Below are 14,180 nucleotides of genomic sequence, written 5' to 3' on the forward strand. Positions count from 1 at the left end.
TCAGGACTACCCAGCCTGTTCTCATGGTGCCTGGAGTTTCAGAAACTTCTCAGACCTCTGACATCTGTGGATGGGAGAGGGACACCCCAGCTGTCAGTGATGCCTGGAGCCTCCTGAGTACCCCACTGTGTGGCGTGGGGACCGGGGGTTTCCTTTAGGCATGACAGAGAACTGGTTTATTCCTGTGGGATGTTAACACAGTACATGGCACTTCTGAGGGCAGGGCCAGAGAGCCTGGGCAGCTTCTCTCTTTTCCCTTTTGGTGAGAGAAACCTTCAGCCACTTTCATTTCTTCCTCTAATTGACTCTAAGGAGCTCAGTCCTAAGGTAGCTTATCGGCACACGAGGGAGGAAAGTAGCGTAGATGAGGGTTGTCACACCTCTCCGCCACCACCTACCAGGGGAACATCCACACCTGAGAAGCCATTCCTAATGAGCATGGCTGCATGAAGTCTTGCGTCCTCTCTTATCACTTCTAGATTAGGGCCTTTTCTGTGTTCACACCCACAAGACTGTTGTCCACACATTCACTCATGCAGCCTGATGGGTGGACAGCGAATATTTATTGAAAGCCACCTTTCTCAGATGCTAAGCTGGGGGCCAGGGATAGAGCATCGCCCATAGGAGAGGGCCCCACTCAGAGGAACTGGACATTCTACAAGAGAAAAAGCCGTCCAAAACAAGTAAATGGGATCCGAGTCAGATAGTACAATGGCACTTGGGGAGATGCACATCCCTGTCCCTCCCCAGAAGTGCTCCCTGCAGAAATGGGGCTCTGTCCTGTCCTCCCTCCTGTGTGATACCCCCTCCCCACTGGGCAGACAGCCCCGGGTGACCAGGGCCACAGAGGCACTTTTGCTCACAGGGTTCTCATATGGTGTCTTTCTTTGGGCCCACTGATGGTGGCTGCATGTAACAAAACGCTTTATGGGGTCATAAGGAATCCCAATCATTTTGTTACATTTTTCTCCAACTCTCTCCCAAAATGTGTGTGTGCCCGTAAAATGCTTTAACGTGAAGTCATTGTGTTCACTTCCTCCATAAATGCTCAGAAGCTAAGGGATGTGCACATATGTGCAAATAAAAGTGTATACCAAAGAAATTAAAACATATTATGGGAATGGTTTCTGAGCAATGTCTTACAAGGGATGGAAACTACTTTAAGGCATCCAAGTTAATAAGAGTTCCAGGTGTTCTTCACTTTGTGAGATCTCAGCCCCACAGAACGTCAGGGGCTTCTGTGTCCGTGTTGTCATGCTTCCATATGGGTGAAGGCTGTGTTAGAGCCCCTCAGGCCCATGAGACATTCGGCTTCCTCAGCCTCGGGCCCTCTGGGGACCAAGGAAAGTCGAGTTAATAGCAGTCTTCCAGCCTGCAGTGTCTAGAGGGGTGTGTGGAGAACAGGGCCTAATTCATACCAGCGTCAACATTTCAGGTGGCCAATATTTTAAATGGGCTGGGACACAGCACTTTCTCATTGAGGCAATGATGGAAGACAGGTGGCTGATTATATCATAGTTCCAGATAACCTGGCACATTTCATGAAAAATGCCAGCCAGCAAATGTGAGTTCTGAGGTGAAAGTCTATGATGCATGTTTGAGAGAGAGAGAGAGAGAGAAGCAGGTGTCGAGAGTTAAATAGTATATGGCTCCCACCTGGCAAGCATGAACTCCCACCCAGGGCGTTTGGGTACTGCCTATGGGTGCTCTACCCTGGCACACTGGAACCTGGAAATTGGGCACCAAGACTGTTAAGTTCCCTTCCTGCACTTCAGTATCAGAGGTGTGTTAATGCCCTTTTTGTTGGAGCACCTTTGTTGGGAAACCATACAAAAGCACTCAAGGGCATTCTGCCCCTTATACTCTCTCTCTTTATGTCTCTTTTAGACCAATTGTCTAATTTAAGCCAGTGCCCCATAAGGCAAGGTGATGGTTTTGTTTATTAGATATGTTCTTCCTTACTGCTGTGTGTAAGCTCTCGATGATTCTGCCTTTACTTAATTTCTTTTTTTTATTATGTTAATCACCATGCATTACATCATTAGTTTTTGATGTAGTGTTCCATGATTCACTGTTTGCGTATAACACCCAGTGCTCCATGCAGAACGTGTCCTCTTTAATTTACTTAATTTCTTCTTAATCAAAGATTGCCCATGGCTGGGTCACACAGTCCACTGAGCACTTTTTTGAAGGTTTTTCCTTTAAAAACCATTTGCGTAGTGTAGTTTGGAATACACAGTAGGAAGGTGTGGATCTTGCACATGAGAGCCTATCTCTGTTATTTACGGGGCTTAGGAGGGATCAGGATGTAACATTGATGTGCTGAGCATTTACAAGGTAGCACTGGTGTCATTCTTAAAAATGTCTTGATGAAATCCCATATATCATAAAAAAAATTATCATTATCAAGGCACGGGTGAAAAACTTTCTCTGGGTCAGCCAGGCCACTGAAGGAACTGCTCTTGGAAGCAGAGCTGGTCCTGTGGGTTATTCTGTGTCTCAGGTGCAGGATGACAGGACGAAGGAAGAGGACAGAGCCCTGGCTTGTAGCCCCATCCAAATAACAGCCGAGAGGAGGCGGAGCCTGTGGTATGCCACCCATTACCCAACTGATGAGAGAAAAGTAAGCCACAAGAAAGCAATTGCCATTTCCTAATTTATCTTGCTTCTTTTGTGTTATGTTACTAAATATGAGTCATGTATCATATGCAAACGCAGATTGCCCATAGTTTATAGAAATAGTTTGATTTTGATGTCTCGGTAGCAGAGAGCTCTATTCAGAGAGGGGAACCCAGTGCTTCCGAAGGAAAATATGGTTTCACCATACCCCATGAGAACACCATTGTATATTTCAGTGCTTTCTATGAAGTCTCTTCATCCTCAAAAGAAAGACTTCATTAAAAAAAAATAAATTTGTGTTTAAAACAAGCAAAAAATAACAGCAACTGTTAGCACCGGGCAGGGAAAGTCTCAGTGCTGAAATACATTGCAGAAAATAATTTCACCTTATTGGGTAGCCGGCCACAGTAATAACTCAAGTAACCACTTAGAGAAGAACAAAACGGTCTATATGAATATGATTAAGTATCTCTTACTACACCAAGGCAACCGTATGGATTGACAAGGAAAAGTGAGTCACAATGGGTAATTCATATAACCCTTTGAGCATTTATTGACCATGTTGAACTCAACTCAGTGCTATATTGACTCATTAAATATGCCCATTTGCAATGTTGTATTGACAGATACAAAGCATTTGCTTGGTAGCATGTTAGAGAATTGAGGAGTAGATTTTCCAATTTATTTGGTGGCAGGTGAGTTTCTCTAAGACGCGTGGCCTTAATCTCAGCATGGCTGCCATGTGCTGAGTGAGGACAAAACAATGAATGAGCTGCCTTAGGCGGTGGATGGCCTTGCCAGGCCCATGTGGTGCCCTAAGATGTCTGAGGATTTCCAGGGGCCTTTCTCATCACGCCGTGTGTCAGATTATCCTGCTCCTTTTACTAAATGACAGATCGCCATAGAGGATAGCTTAGGAATTTTTCAAATGGAGGTCTGTGGACCTCTGGGGATTCCTGAGACCCTCACGGGGATCCACGAGTTCACAACTCTTTTTTTAAATAATATTTAAAATACATCCCTTCTTTTCGCTGTGCTGACTCACTGATACAAAAGCACGAGCCAACCCAGGGGGTGGCAGGAACCCCCACAGCCACAGTCCCTGCCCTTCGGGGCTGTGCACTCAGAGAAAACAAAGCAGCAAGGCCAGTTCACTTACGAATATCCTTGATGAGCCAAAAACAGTTACCCATTTTCTTAAATCTCCACTTTGGAGCTCACGTCTTTTTAATATCCTGTGTGGCAAAATGGGAAGTCGCACAAAGTACCACGTGTGAAAGTGTGATGGCGTCCTGCTGAGAAGCACTTGGCCAGGTGTAGGAAGTGTGAGCTGAACTCGCTGTCGCCCACCACACACCACAGCCCCTGGAAGGAGCCGCGGGTGGACAAATTACGGGTATTCAGAGATGGGTGTTTGGCAGAGAAGTCCTGGCAAGTAAATGAAGTGAGCCCAACACTTCAAGGCAAACAGCTGACGGCGTTTGTTGCCGGTGGTAAAATTTGAACTTTTGAGTGAAAATTAGAATATTAGAAAACTTGTATCCCCTATTCAGAGCTTGAAAACTTCCCCATACTTGAGGACCTCCCTGATGAGATCAGTGGTGAGATCGAATTAACAAATGTACTTTTTAAATATTGTGTAATGAAATGTGTCAATATTTGGTAGACTGTATAACTAACTCACTGACTGCAAATCACCAACACATGATACAGCCCTGGATTTTAATGTAACAGAGTGTGAAACGTTCATTGATACAATTTCAGATTCCAAGTAGCAGCTCATCTTCGGGTTAATACCACTTGTTGAGTTTGGTGTAGTATCAAAACAAAAGAAAACAAAATTGTCCACAATTTCCTGGCTAGCCAATTGAAATACTCTTTCCTTTTCTAACTACAAAGCTTGGTGAAGCCAGATTTTCTTCATATATTTCCGCCAGAATAACATATCACAGCAGATTAAATGCACAAACAGATACGAGAATCCAGCTGTCTTCTTTTAAGCCAGATATTAAAAAGATAAGCAAAAGCATAAAATACTACTACTTTTTTCACTATTTGTTTTTTAAATATAGCTATTTGAATGAAATGATTGATGTGAATATGTTAAATTTTAAGAAAAATTTAATGAACTAATAAATATTTTTAAAGGCCTCCATTTTAATTTCTAGTATAGTAGATACTGATAGATAGGACCCACATCATTAAAAACTCTTTGGGACTCTCAGTGATTTTTATGATTATAAATGAGTCCTGAGCCAAAAAAGTTGGAGAACCGTTAGCACAGAAAGTGCTTATTATTTGTGGGGGGTCCAAACCACCTGGCGCTAATATAGTTTAAAAGCATAGTCATGTAATAATTAGTTTGTGGTAGACAATATGTAAATCTTAAAATAATCTCAACCTGCATTACAAATCAATTTTTCTTTAGTATGAAACTTCTATTTCTTGAAAAGTAAATATTTTCAGAATTTTGCAGAGGTCTCAAGGGTTTGGGGAGTATTAAATGAAGCAATTTATTCTATTAAAACAAAACAGTTGAAAAATATGATCAACTTTTGTAGTCACGTGGTTTGTGACTGGTTATTTGCTGTCACAATTAAAAGTTAACATCAGAAGCTGGAAAACAGTTACAATAAATAGCAACATCCGGTTCAATTATTTGTCCCTCTATATTTCGCATGGCAATTTTAACATACTAGCATCTAGCTAGTTGAAGGAATGGGTATGTGCATAGTAAAACTTTACAGATATATATATAAACATTGCAGTGCTTTTTGCTCACATATTAACATTGCTGTCCTGCATTGCTTTTTGCAGCTTTTATCCATGACCCAAGATGACTACAAACCATCTGATGTTAGTATATTCTTAGAATTATCATTTATGCTCATGTAAGTGATGTAGAAGTGATATAAATGGAATTAGCTCCTTTGAGTATATTTTAATGATCTATAAAATTTCCCTAAGTTTCTGAATATTTTTCTTGTAGAAATTGTATCTGGTTTATTGCTGTTATAACACTAACTCATACAACATGAGCTCGACTATAGTCATACGGAATGTATTTAAACTTTTAAAAGCCACGTTGGAGGGTTTTTAGAAGCAATTTTCTCTGCAGATAGACCTATTACATAATTTGAATTGGAAGTCTTGCATGTTCACGGACACACACACACACACACACACACACACATATGTTCATATCATAAAGCCAAAGAGACAGGGAAAAAAACAAGAAATTGCACTTAGCGTACGAAGTGCTTCATCACAGGAATTGCAAGCTGGCAGCATCAGCAAAGATCTCCAGAGGGGGTGCCAGCTAACCTGAGACTGCATTAGTCCTCTGCAGAGCTACACCGGGGTGTGGGCAGGGTGGGGAGGGTCCAAGGCAGGGGTGCTCTGGCTGGGGCCTAGGAAAGGTCTGGAGTTCTAATAGCTGGAGGGAGGGCTAGGAGGAGAAGCCATGAGAACAGAGGCTGGAGAGGTGATCGGACCAGATCAGGAAGCCTCAGCCTGCCTTTCCCAGGCTTTACACTTGGTCCTGAGAACAGAGGGTGCCTTGCATGGTGTTGAGCAGAAGTACAAGAAGATCAGATTCAGCTTTTACTGGGACCACTCTGGAAGATAGATGTGAGCAGAGCAATGTATGCAATTCCTTTTGCTCAAGTGGGTAATTGACGACCCTGTTCAGCTCTCAGTCAGTGTCTCACCGCAGGGTTCTGTCTAGCTAGCATAGGGCAAGGAGGCAGTTTTCAATGTCTACACTGAAAACTGGAGCTCTCGTCACAGGTGTGCCTCTGTCCCGCGCTCCCCTGCCAGGGCCTGCTGGTGACTGTGAACGGCAATCCTGTAGACTACCACACCATCCACCCCAGTCTGCCCATCGAGAACGGCCCTGCCAAAGCCGACCTGTACTCCACCCCACAGTACCGGTGGGAGCCGTCGGAAGACTCCTCAGGTAAGGAGCCAGCTCTGCTGCTTTTATCTCCTCTCGTGCACGCACCCGGCATCTCTGCGTTTCATTGTTTATTGCGTCGGTTTTATTTTTTCTAACAGGTGTTGTCTTCCATGGTCAGTGTAATGAAGCTCCTTTCCTTCAGTTCTGTGTAGTGCCCCAGCATATTGCTATGGGTGGTTTATCCTTCTATACAAAATAAATGGTACAATTGGGGCAAACTTTGAAAAATAAAGGGTAAAACATTATTTTTAAACATGTCAACTTATTTATAGTGTTAAACCTATGTGTGTATATGTGTTTTGTTTTTTCTAGAATTTGATATTGTAATCATGGTCAGTAGTTTTGCTGGTTAATGGATGAATGTTTTCAGAAAGAGTTCTTTCTGTCTAGTAAGAAAAAGGGGCGTGAGGGTCCGAACCAGTATTAGGCCTTTTTTCCCCTTGTCTCTCAGTTTATTATGTTGAAGGAAAACAGGCAGTTCCTGGAGATGACAAATTGGTGGCTGTGACTTGGGTTGTGTTTTGTTTTGTTGGCCTACATAGCATTTTCTAAAGTGAAAGAAAGAAAGTAACCAACATTTTAAAAAGTGCAGCTCTGACTGAGATATGGAAGTTTCTGGAATCCCTTGAAGAATGTGAATATCTGGCAACACTAGCCCCTCATTCCTGCAAGGCAAGAGTTGACCCAACCGCTGTTGTCACTGCCCTGACAGAAACTATGCCTGTCACCAATTCATAGAGACAGAATTAACTAAGTTTACAACATGGGAGGAAAAAAAAAAAGGCAGAGTACATGCAGGTGTTTTCTATTTATATGGAATTAAACCTAGAGTTGTTACACATGATCCTACCTTGAGTAAATGGCCAGCAACTGAGCAACTATCCAGCCTACATTATTGATACATTCAGCTTAATGTAATTTTTTTCATAATTCTTTACCAGGCTTATTCTACTGTAGTGTTCTGTGTAGTTATCAGTACACCCTGCAGTTGCCCCTGACCTGGCATCCACTGAGCGGTACAAAGGGTTCGTCACACTCTGCAGCCTTCCTCAGTAAGGTCAGACTGAGTTCAGGTCCCTAAGCCAGCAGCCCTGCCCGTCCCCCCCCCCAGCCCCAGGTGGCACCTCCACGGAGCACCAGACCCCATGGGTTAATTACCCATTTCTGCTTCCTATGTGTGTGTGCTTCAGTTTGTAAGTTGGGCTTAAACCAAGGTTTTCACTTACCGAATAGCTCAAGGAAATACTGTACTTTCTAAAGTGTGCTCTTCAGTGCTTTGGCATCAGAATCACAAAGGCCAGGCCCAAGAACCAGCATTTGCGACTTTTAAAGCTTGAGACACTCAGGTCATAGCCAGGTATCTTTTCTTTATATGTGACCTAACATAAAGAGAAATGAATTTGGCTGCTGAGAGGGCAAACACACACACTCACATCATAACTTGAACTTTCAAAGGTAAAACAAAAGCTGGAAAGTTATTTTTTAAATTTGAATCTATATATGCAGACAGCATTACAACCAGAGAAGTAGCACCAGAAACTGTAAAATCCATCAGACTGTTTTTTCCTGTCTCTGATCCGTGGACTTCCCCTTATAGACCCCAGTCCCAGCATTGGAGGGGTGGAGGGCAGCGGGCTTCTGCACGAGGAAATACCACCACCTCACTTAGAGGCTCACTTCTGGAGCCTGTGCAAGGTGCTGTGCATGCTCACTGGTGTTTCAGTGGTTTATGTATCCTCTTCATGGTGCGGAGCAACTCCCTGATGCAACCTGCTTACATGTAGCCCATTGAATTTGAACAGGAGGACAGAACGGACGTTTCACATAAGTGTGTCACTCATTACTTCATCTTTGAAATCAAATTAGTTTTCCTGACTTGTGGGAGGGATCTTGAGGAGAAATCCTTCCTTCACCACTATGCCAGTACTGTCCCGTTGCTGGTCCTCTTCTCCTCAGCCCTCCACAGTCTCTCTTCCTTTTAACGTGATATTTCCATCCTTAGTATGACTTTTCTGCCTCAGCATGACCTAAAAGGAAACCATGGGCTGCCGAGCTCACACTGGCAAAGTGGTTGGTCAGTTGGTGGCTTGGTTGGTTTTCTGCACCTTCACTATATCTGTACTGCAGATACTGTTTGTATTAGTTATCTATTACTGAAAAACGGATTACTCCCAAACCTAGTGGCTTAAGACATTTACTGTCACAGTTTCCGTGGGGCAGGAATCGGGTGTGACTAGGATGGGCTTCTCTGGTTCAAGGTCTCCAGTAAGGTGGTAGATAAGCTGCTGGCTCAGGCTGTGGTCTCATCTGAAGGCTCGCCTGAGGAGAATCTGCTTTCACACCCACCCACGTAGTTATTGACAGGCCTCAAGCTCTTGCTGACTGCTCGCCAGAGACACCAGTTCCTTGCCATCCGGACCTCTTCTTAGAGCAGTTTACACCGTGGCAGCTGGCTTCTCTCAGAATGAGCAAGAAAATGAGAGAAAGTGGCCAAGGCGGAAGCCACCATCTTTTTAAACTGAATCTTGGAAGTCATATTCCATCCCTCCTATTTGTTAGCAGCTCATCAGAGGTCCAACCCACACTCAAGGGGCGAGGACTACCCAAAGGCATGAACATCAGGAGGTAGAGTCATTGGGAACCATCTTACAGGCTACCTTCCACATTCTCTTAAATTGAGATGTTCTTTCTGGGATTTCTGAGGTAAGGATTCCATTACACTGACCAGGCAGCACTTAGTGAATCTGTTTGAATTCTGAGGGCTTTGTTAGTTGGAAATAATCTCTGAAGTCTTAAATAAAGGTCTCTGCTAGAGAAAGGGGAACCCTCGTACACTGTTGGTGGGAATGCAAGCTGGTGCAGCCACTCTGGAAAACAGTATGGAGGTTCCTCAAAAAGTTGAAAATAGAGCTACCATATGACCCAGCAATTGCACTCTGGGTATTAGAAGATACAAATGTAGGGATCCGAAGGGGTAGTGCACCCCGATGTTTATAGCAGCAATGTCCACAACAGCCAAACTATGGAAAGAGCCAAGATGTCCATCGACAGATGAATGGATAAAGAAGATGTGGTATATATATACAATGGAATATTATGCAGCTATCAAAAGGAATGAAATCTTGCCATTTGCAACGACATGGATGGAACTGGAGGGTATTATGCTGAGCGAAATAAATCAATCAGAGAAAGACATGTATCATATGATCTCACTGATATGAAGAATTCTTAATCTCAGGAAACACACTGAGGGTTGCTGGAGTGGTGGGGGGTGGGAGGGTTGGGGTGGCTGGGTGATAGAGACTGGAGAGGGTATGTGCTATGGTGAGCGCTGTGAATTGTGTAAGACTGTTGAATCACAGACCTGTACCTCTGAAACAAATAATACATTAGATGTTAAAGAAAAGAAGATAGTAGGAAGGGCAAAATGAAGGGGGGGAAATCGGAGGGGGAGACGAAACATGAGACACTATGGACTCTGAGAAACAAACTGAGGGTTCTAGAGGGGAGGGGGGATGGGTTAGCCTGGTGATGGGTATTAAAGAGGGCACGTATTGAATGGAGCACTGGGTGTTATACGCAAACAATGAATCATGGAACACTACATCAAAAACTAATGATGTAATGTATGGTGATTAACATAATAAAATTTAAAAAAAAGTCTCTGCTAAAACTATATATGTGCTACAGCACTGGGGACATTTACCCAGAATTTACATATTAGCATAAAGCTATATAAATTATTTCTCTATCTAGAAAAGAAAGAGGAAGAAGAGAATGAGAAGGAAGAATTTGAGGAGGAAAGGAGCCATGAGGAGAAACAAAGTGTTAAAGTTCACGCCATGGTCTCTGTGTTTCAGTTTATTATGAAACAAAGTTACATCTGTGCCCTCATTGCCATGATGGTATGTATGAGAGGGGACAGTCAGTGTGCTCGACAAATGCCCCACCATCCTCTCGTGGCTGGCACAAATATCTAATCTTCCCAATGTCTTGGTGGGGAATGGTTGGTTATGTTTATTCTTCCTCTGATCTTCCTACTACAGATTTCAAAATCATGTTCTGTTCTATTTAACCTACTTTTAAATATTAGTACATCTCTCTCAAATTAGCCTGTCAAATGAAACTGTTCCCTTTTTTGCCGGTTTAAAAGAATCTATTGGGGTTGTGCCTGGGTGGCTCAGCCGGTTAAGCATCCAACTGTTGATTTCAGCACAGGTCGTGATCTCAAGGTTGTGAGATCCAGCCCTGCATCGGGCTCTGTGCTGGGCATGGAGCCTGCTTAGGATTCTCTCTCTCCCTCTGCCCTCCCTCTGCTCTCTCCCTCCCTCTCTAAAATAATAATAATAATAATAAATTGAACAAAATAAAAGATCTGTTGGGTAGTTTCTCTGTGTGGTATTGAAGGTGTCCAAGATTAACACAGACTGTTTTTATTTCCTTCAGACATTGAAAGTTACATTCACATTTTACCCCAAATTTGAGGGAGACTTTACTCCATCTTAGCTGCAATAAATTGTTACCAGGATGAACATCAAGCAACTAAATAGAGTTCCCAAGAGCTTTTCCGATTGTGAGCGCTCAGTTGATGCATGTTCATACTCACTCGGTACATCTTGCATCTCCAGCATCATAGCTTCAAAAAAATAGTCCTTTGGCCTGGAGATAGAAGACAACAGAAAGTCTAATTTGTAACCATCTTAAAAACAAACTTGCATGGGAAATCTGATTTATTTTTGAGAAGCCTAACACTTATCTAACACAAAACTCTTCCATATTGGGTGGCTCAGTTGGTTAAGCGTCTGCCTTTGGCTCAGGTCATGATCCCGGGGTCCTGGGATCGAGCCCCGCATTGGGCTCCCTGCTCAGTGGGGAGCCTGCTTCTCCCTCTGACCCTCCCCCCTCTCATGTGCTCTCTCTCTCTCTCTCTTTCTTTCTCTCTCTTTCAAATAAATAAAATCTTAAAAAAAGGGGGGGGTTGCCTGGGTGGCTGTCATTAAGCATCAGCCTTCGGCTCAGGTCATGATTCCGGGGTCCTGGGATCGAGCCCCGCATCAGGCTCCCTGCTCAGTGGGGAGCCTGCTTCTCCCTCTCCTCTGCTGTTTCCCTCCATTGTGCTCTCTGGCTCTCTCTCTGTCAAATAAATAAATGAAATCTTTTAAAAAATCACAAAACTCTTCATATTTTGTGGTCAGTGGTGAGATCCCATGACAACTTTGATGATAAAAAATGAAAATATTCTATACCTCTAGGGGGAAAATACCTAAACACAGTTTCTCCAGGCACTCCCTCAGAATGTCTTCCAAATGCACCTGTATGTTCAGTCAACATCAGCTTCTAGTAAGGACCACTACACATCTGAGAGAGGGCTGGCAAAGAGAAAGCTCCTTGAAATTAAAGATGGCTCATTTAGTGTTGCAAACTATTCTTTAAATAATATTAATTCTGTGCTCTTGGTACTTTTTGACATTTTTGATATATCAACATCTAATTTAAACTGTAATGAAATTCTAATTTTAAGATACCGAATATAAATGCAATTTACAATTCTGATTCTGAACTCAAAAGAGTATACATACACCTTTCTTCTCTCTTTCTAAAAATAAGGCAGTTAAATTTGGTCTTTTTTTTTTAAGATTTTATTTATTTATTTGAGAGAGAGAGAGCACGTGTGCACACAAGAAAGGGGGAAGGGAGGGCAAAAGGAGAAGGAGAAGCAGACTCCCCACTGAGCAGGGAGCCCAATGCAGGGGGACCCTGAGATCATGACCTGAGCTGAAGGCAGATGCTTAACCGACTGAGCCACTCAGGCGCCCCTAGTTTGGTCTTTTTTTTTGTAAAGAAAGAGAGCTTTAAAAAAAACACATTTTGCTACTTAGTAGAAAAAATCTATTGTAAAAACAACATAACAGAGCAGATCCTTCATTAAAGACGTGCCCTTGTCTGGTGCCATTTTCATTGTTTTAACGGAGCCATAATATTAATGTTTTTTAATGTGCCTGCCTTCCGTGGAAGCACCCCACTACAGCAGAGTTTTAATCACAGACAGAAAGGGCAGTCCTGAGGAGCCAAGTCTGTTAGAATGATACATGTATTTATTCAAAACTACAAAGTACGAATTTACTACACTATCAGACAGTCTGGAAACTGAACGTAATGCAGAAGTATCCCAACTACCATGACTGAAAGGCATATATGACTTAGATATTAAAAAGGAAAGAGGTTTAAAAAATCCTCATAACTTGCTTTTCTTCCTCTATCATCCTCATCTTGCCAAGAATAGTGTGTTGGGGGGGAAACAATCTGCTGGAATTATAATATCTCTGAAGATTATTCTCCTGGGTCACACACAAAAATGGCAATCACATCTGCATTTCATACCAAGATAAATGCATTAAATACACTATCTAATGCAAATGCAGAAGCATTTAATGTTACCTAACTTCTGATAAACAATATTTCCAAGAAAGCATATTTTCATGAAAATAATTCAGCCTTGCTAGTGGTTATCAGTCACTAATTTTAATAAAAGCAATTTTATTTTCATGTTTATCATATACTTATCATATAAAAATATGTTTATGTTTATCGTATGTTTCATCCAAAAATTTTAAATAATTCACCACTTAGAAAGCTAGCTGTCCTTTAGGACAAATTTGCAAATTGTTGAGAGGACACATTTGTTTGTTCCATGCTGACTTCATTTATCTTAATACTTACTTATTTTCCAGAAGCAAAAGAGACTTGTAAAACATTTTGGACTTTCCAACTAACTCTTGGTAATTCATGATATTCAGGAATACAATTGATTTCAATTAGCCTCAAACATATCTAGAAAATGCTTTTAAACATCTTTTTACAAAGATTTAGTATCAGAGATCATGGTAAGAAAAGATGGATTTCTGGAAGTTAATAATAGTCTTGAGCCTGATTTATGTATTGTCCTGGGAGCTGCCCTTTGAGATACATTTCTGATTCTTTGCAAATTTCATGTGAATGAAAGAAGATGTATCATTTGTCCAGTGAGTCTGATGGCTCTTTAGTCCTACCCCTTACAGGACAGAAGCTGAGGCTGGCCTTTAAATGAACTTGGTTTTATTGTTTGGAGTGTGCAGAAGCCAAAGACACACCTTCCTTGTGTAAACTTTCTCATTTATATTGTGTACATCTTCTTAGATAATCCCAGAGTGATCTCTAAGCCCCGACTTGTGTACTTACTCTAGTACTCTAGTGATACCCACAGCTTCCATTTCAGAGCCCAGCTATGGCCACATTTACCTGGCAATTTTTTTTTTTTTTTAAGATTTTATTTATTTTTGACAGAGAGAGAGTATACAAGCAGGGGAAGCACCAGGCAGAGAGAGGGAGAAGCAGGCTCCCTGCTGAGCAGGGACCCCGATGCAGGGCTTGATCCCAGGACTCTGGGATCATGACCTGAGCTGAAGGCAGACGCTTAACGGTCTGAGCCACCCAGGCACCCCTACCTGGCACTCTTAAATGGCGTAAATCACTCCCAAGCTACTTTGGAAAAAGAAGGGATAAAGCACTTACAGTTGCTTTTAATACTGTAAAGTAGGGTGAAGATGAAGACCTTTATACCTAA

General features: G+C 42.3%; 1 protein-coding gene across 2 annotated transcripts in view; it reads left to right on the forward strand.

Moving 5' to 3' along the window:
* PIEZO2 (piezo type mechanosensitive ion channel component 2) overlaps nucleotides 1-14,180 on the forward strand; it is a 505,679-nt gene that overhangs the window by 365,185 nt on the left and 126,314 nt on the right. For both annotated transcript variants that reach the window (XM_032399040.1, XM_032399041.1), the window contains exons 9-12: nucleotides 2,504-2,623; nucleotides 5,437-5,475; nucleotides 6,439-6,577; nucleotides 10,334-10,482. In XM_032399040.1, the coding sequence (XP_032254931.1) occupies nucleotides 2,504-2,623; nucleotides 5,437-5,475; nucleotides 6,439-6,577; nucleotides 10,334-10,482 (447 nt within the window). The remainder of the gene's footprint in view (nucleotides 1-2,503; nucleotides 2,624-5,436; nucleotides 5,476-6,438; nucleotides 6,578-10,333; nucleotides 10,483-14,180) is intronic.

Source organism: Phoca vitulina, unplaced genomic scaffold (assembly GCF_004348235.1).
Source record: "Phoca vitulina isolate PV1807 unplaced genomic scaffold, GSC_HSeal_1.0 scaffold126, whole genome shotgun sequence".
Taxonomy (NCBI): Eukaryota; Metazoa; Chordata; class Mammalia; order Carnivora; family Phocidae; genus Phoca; species Phoca vitulina.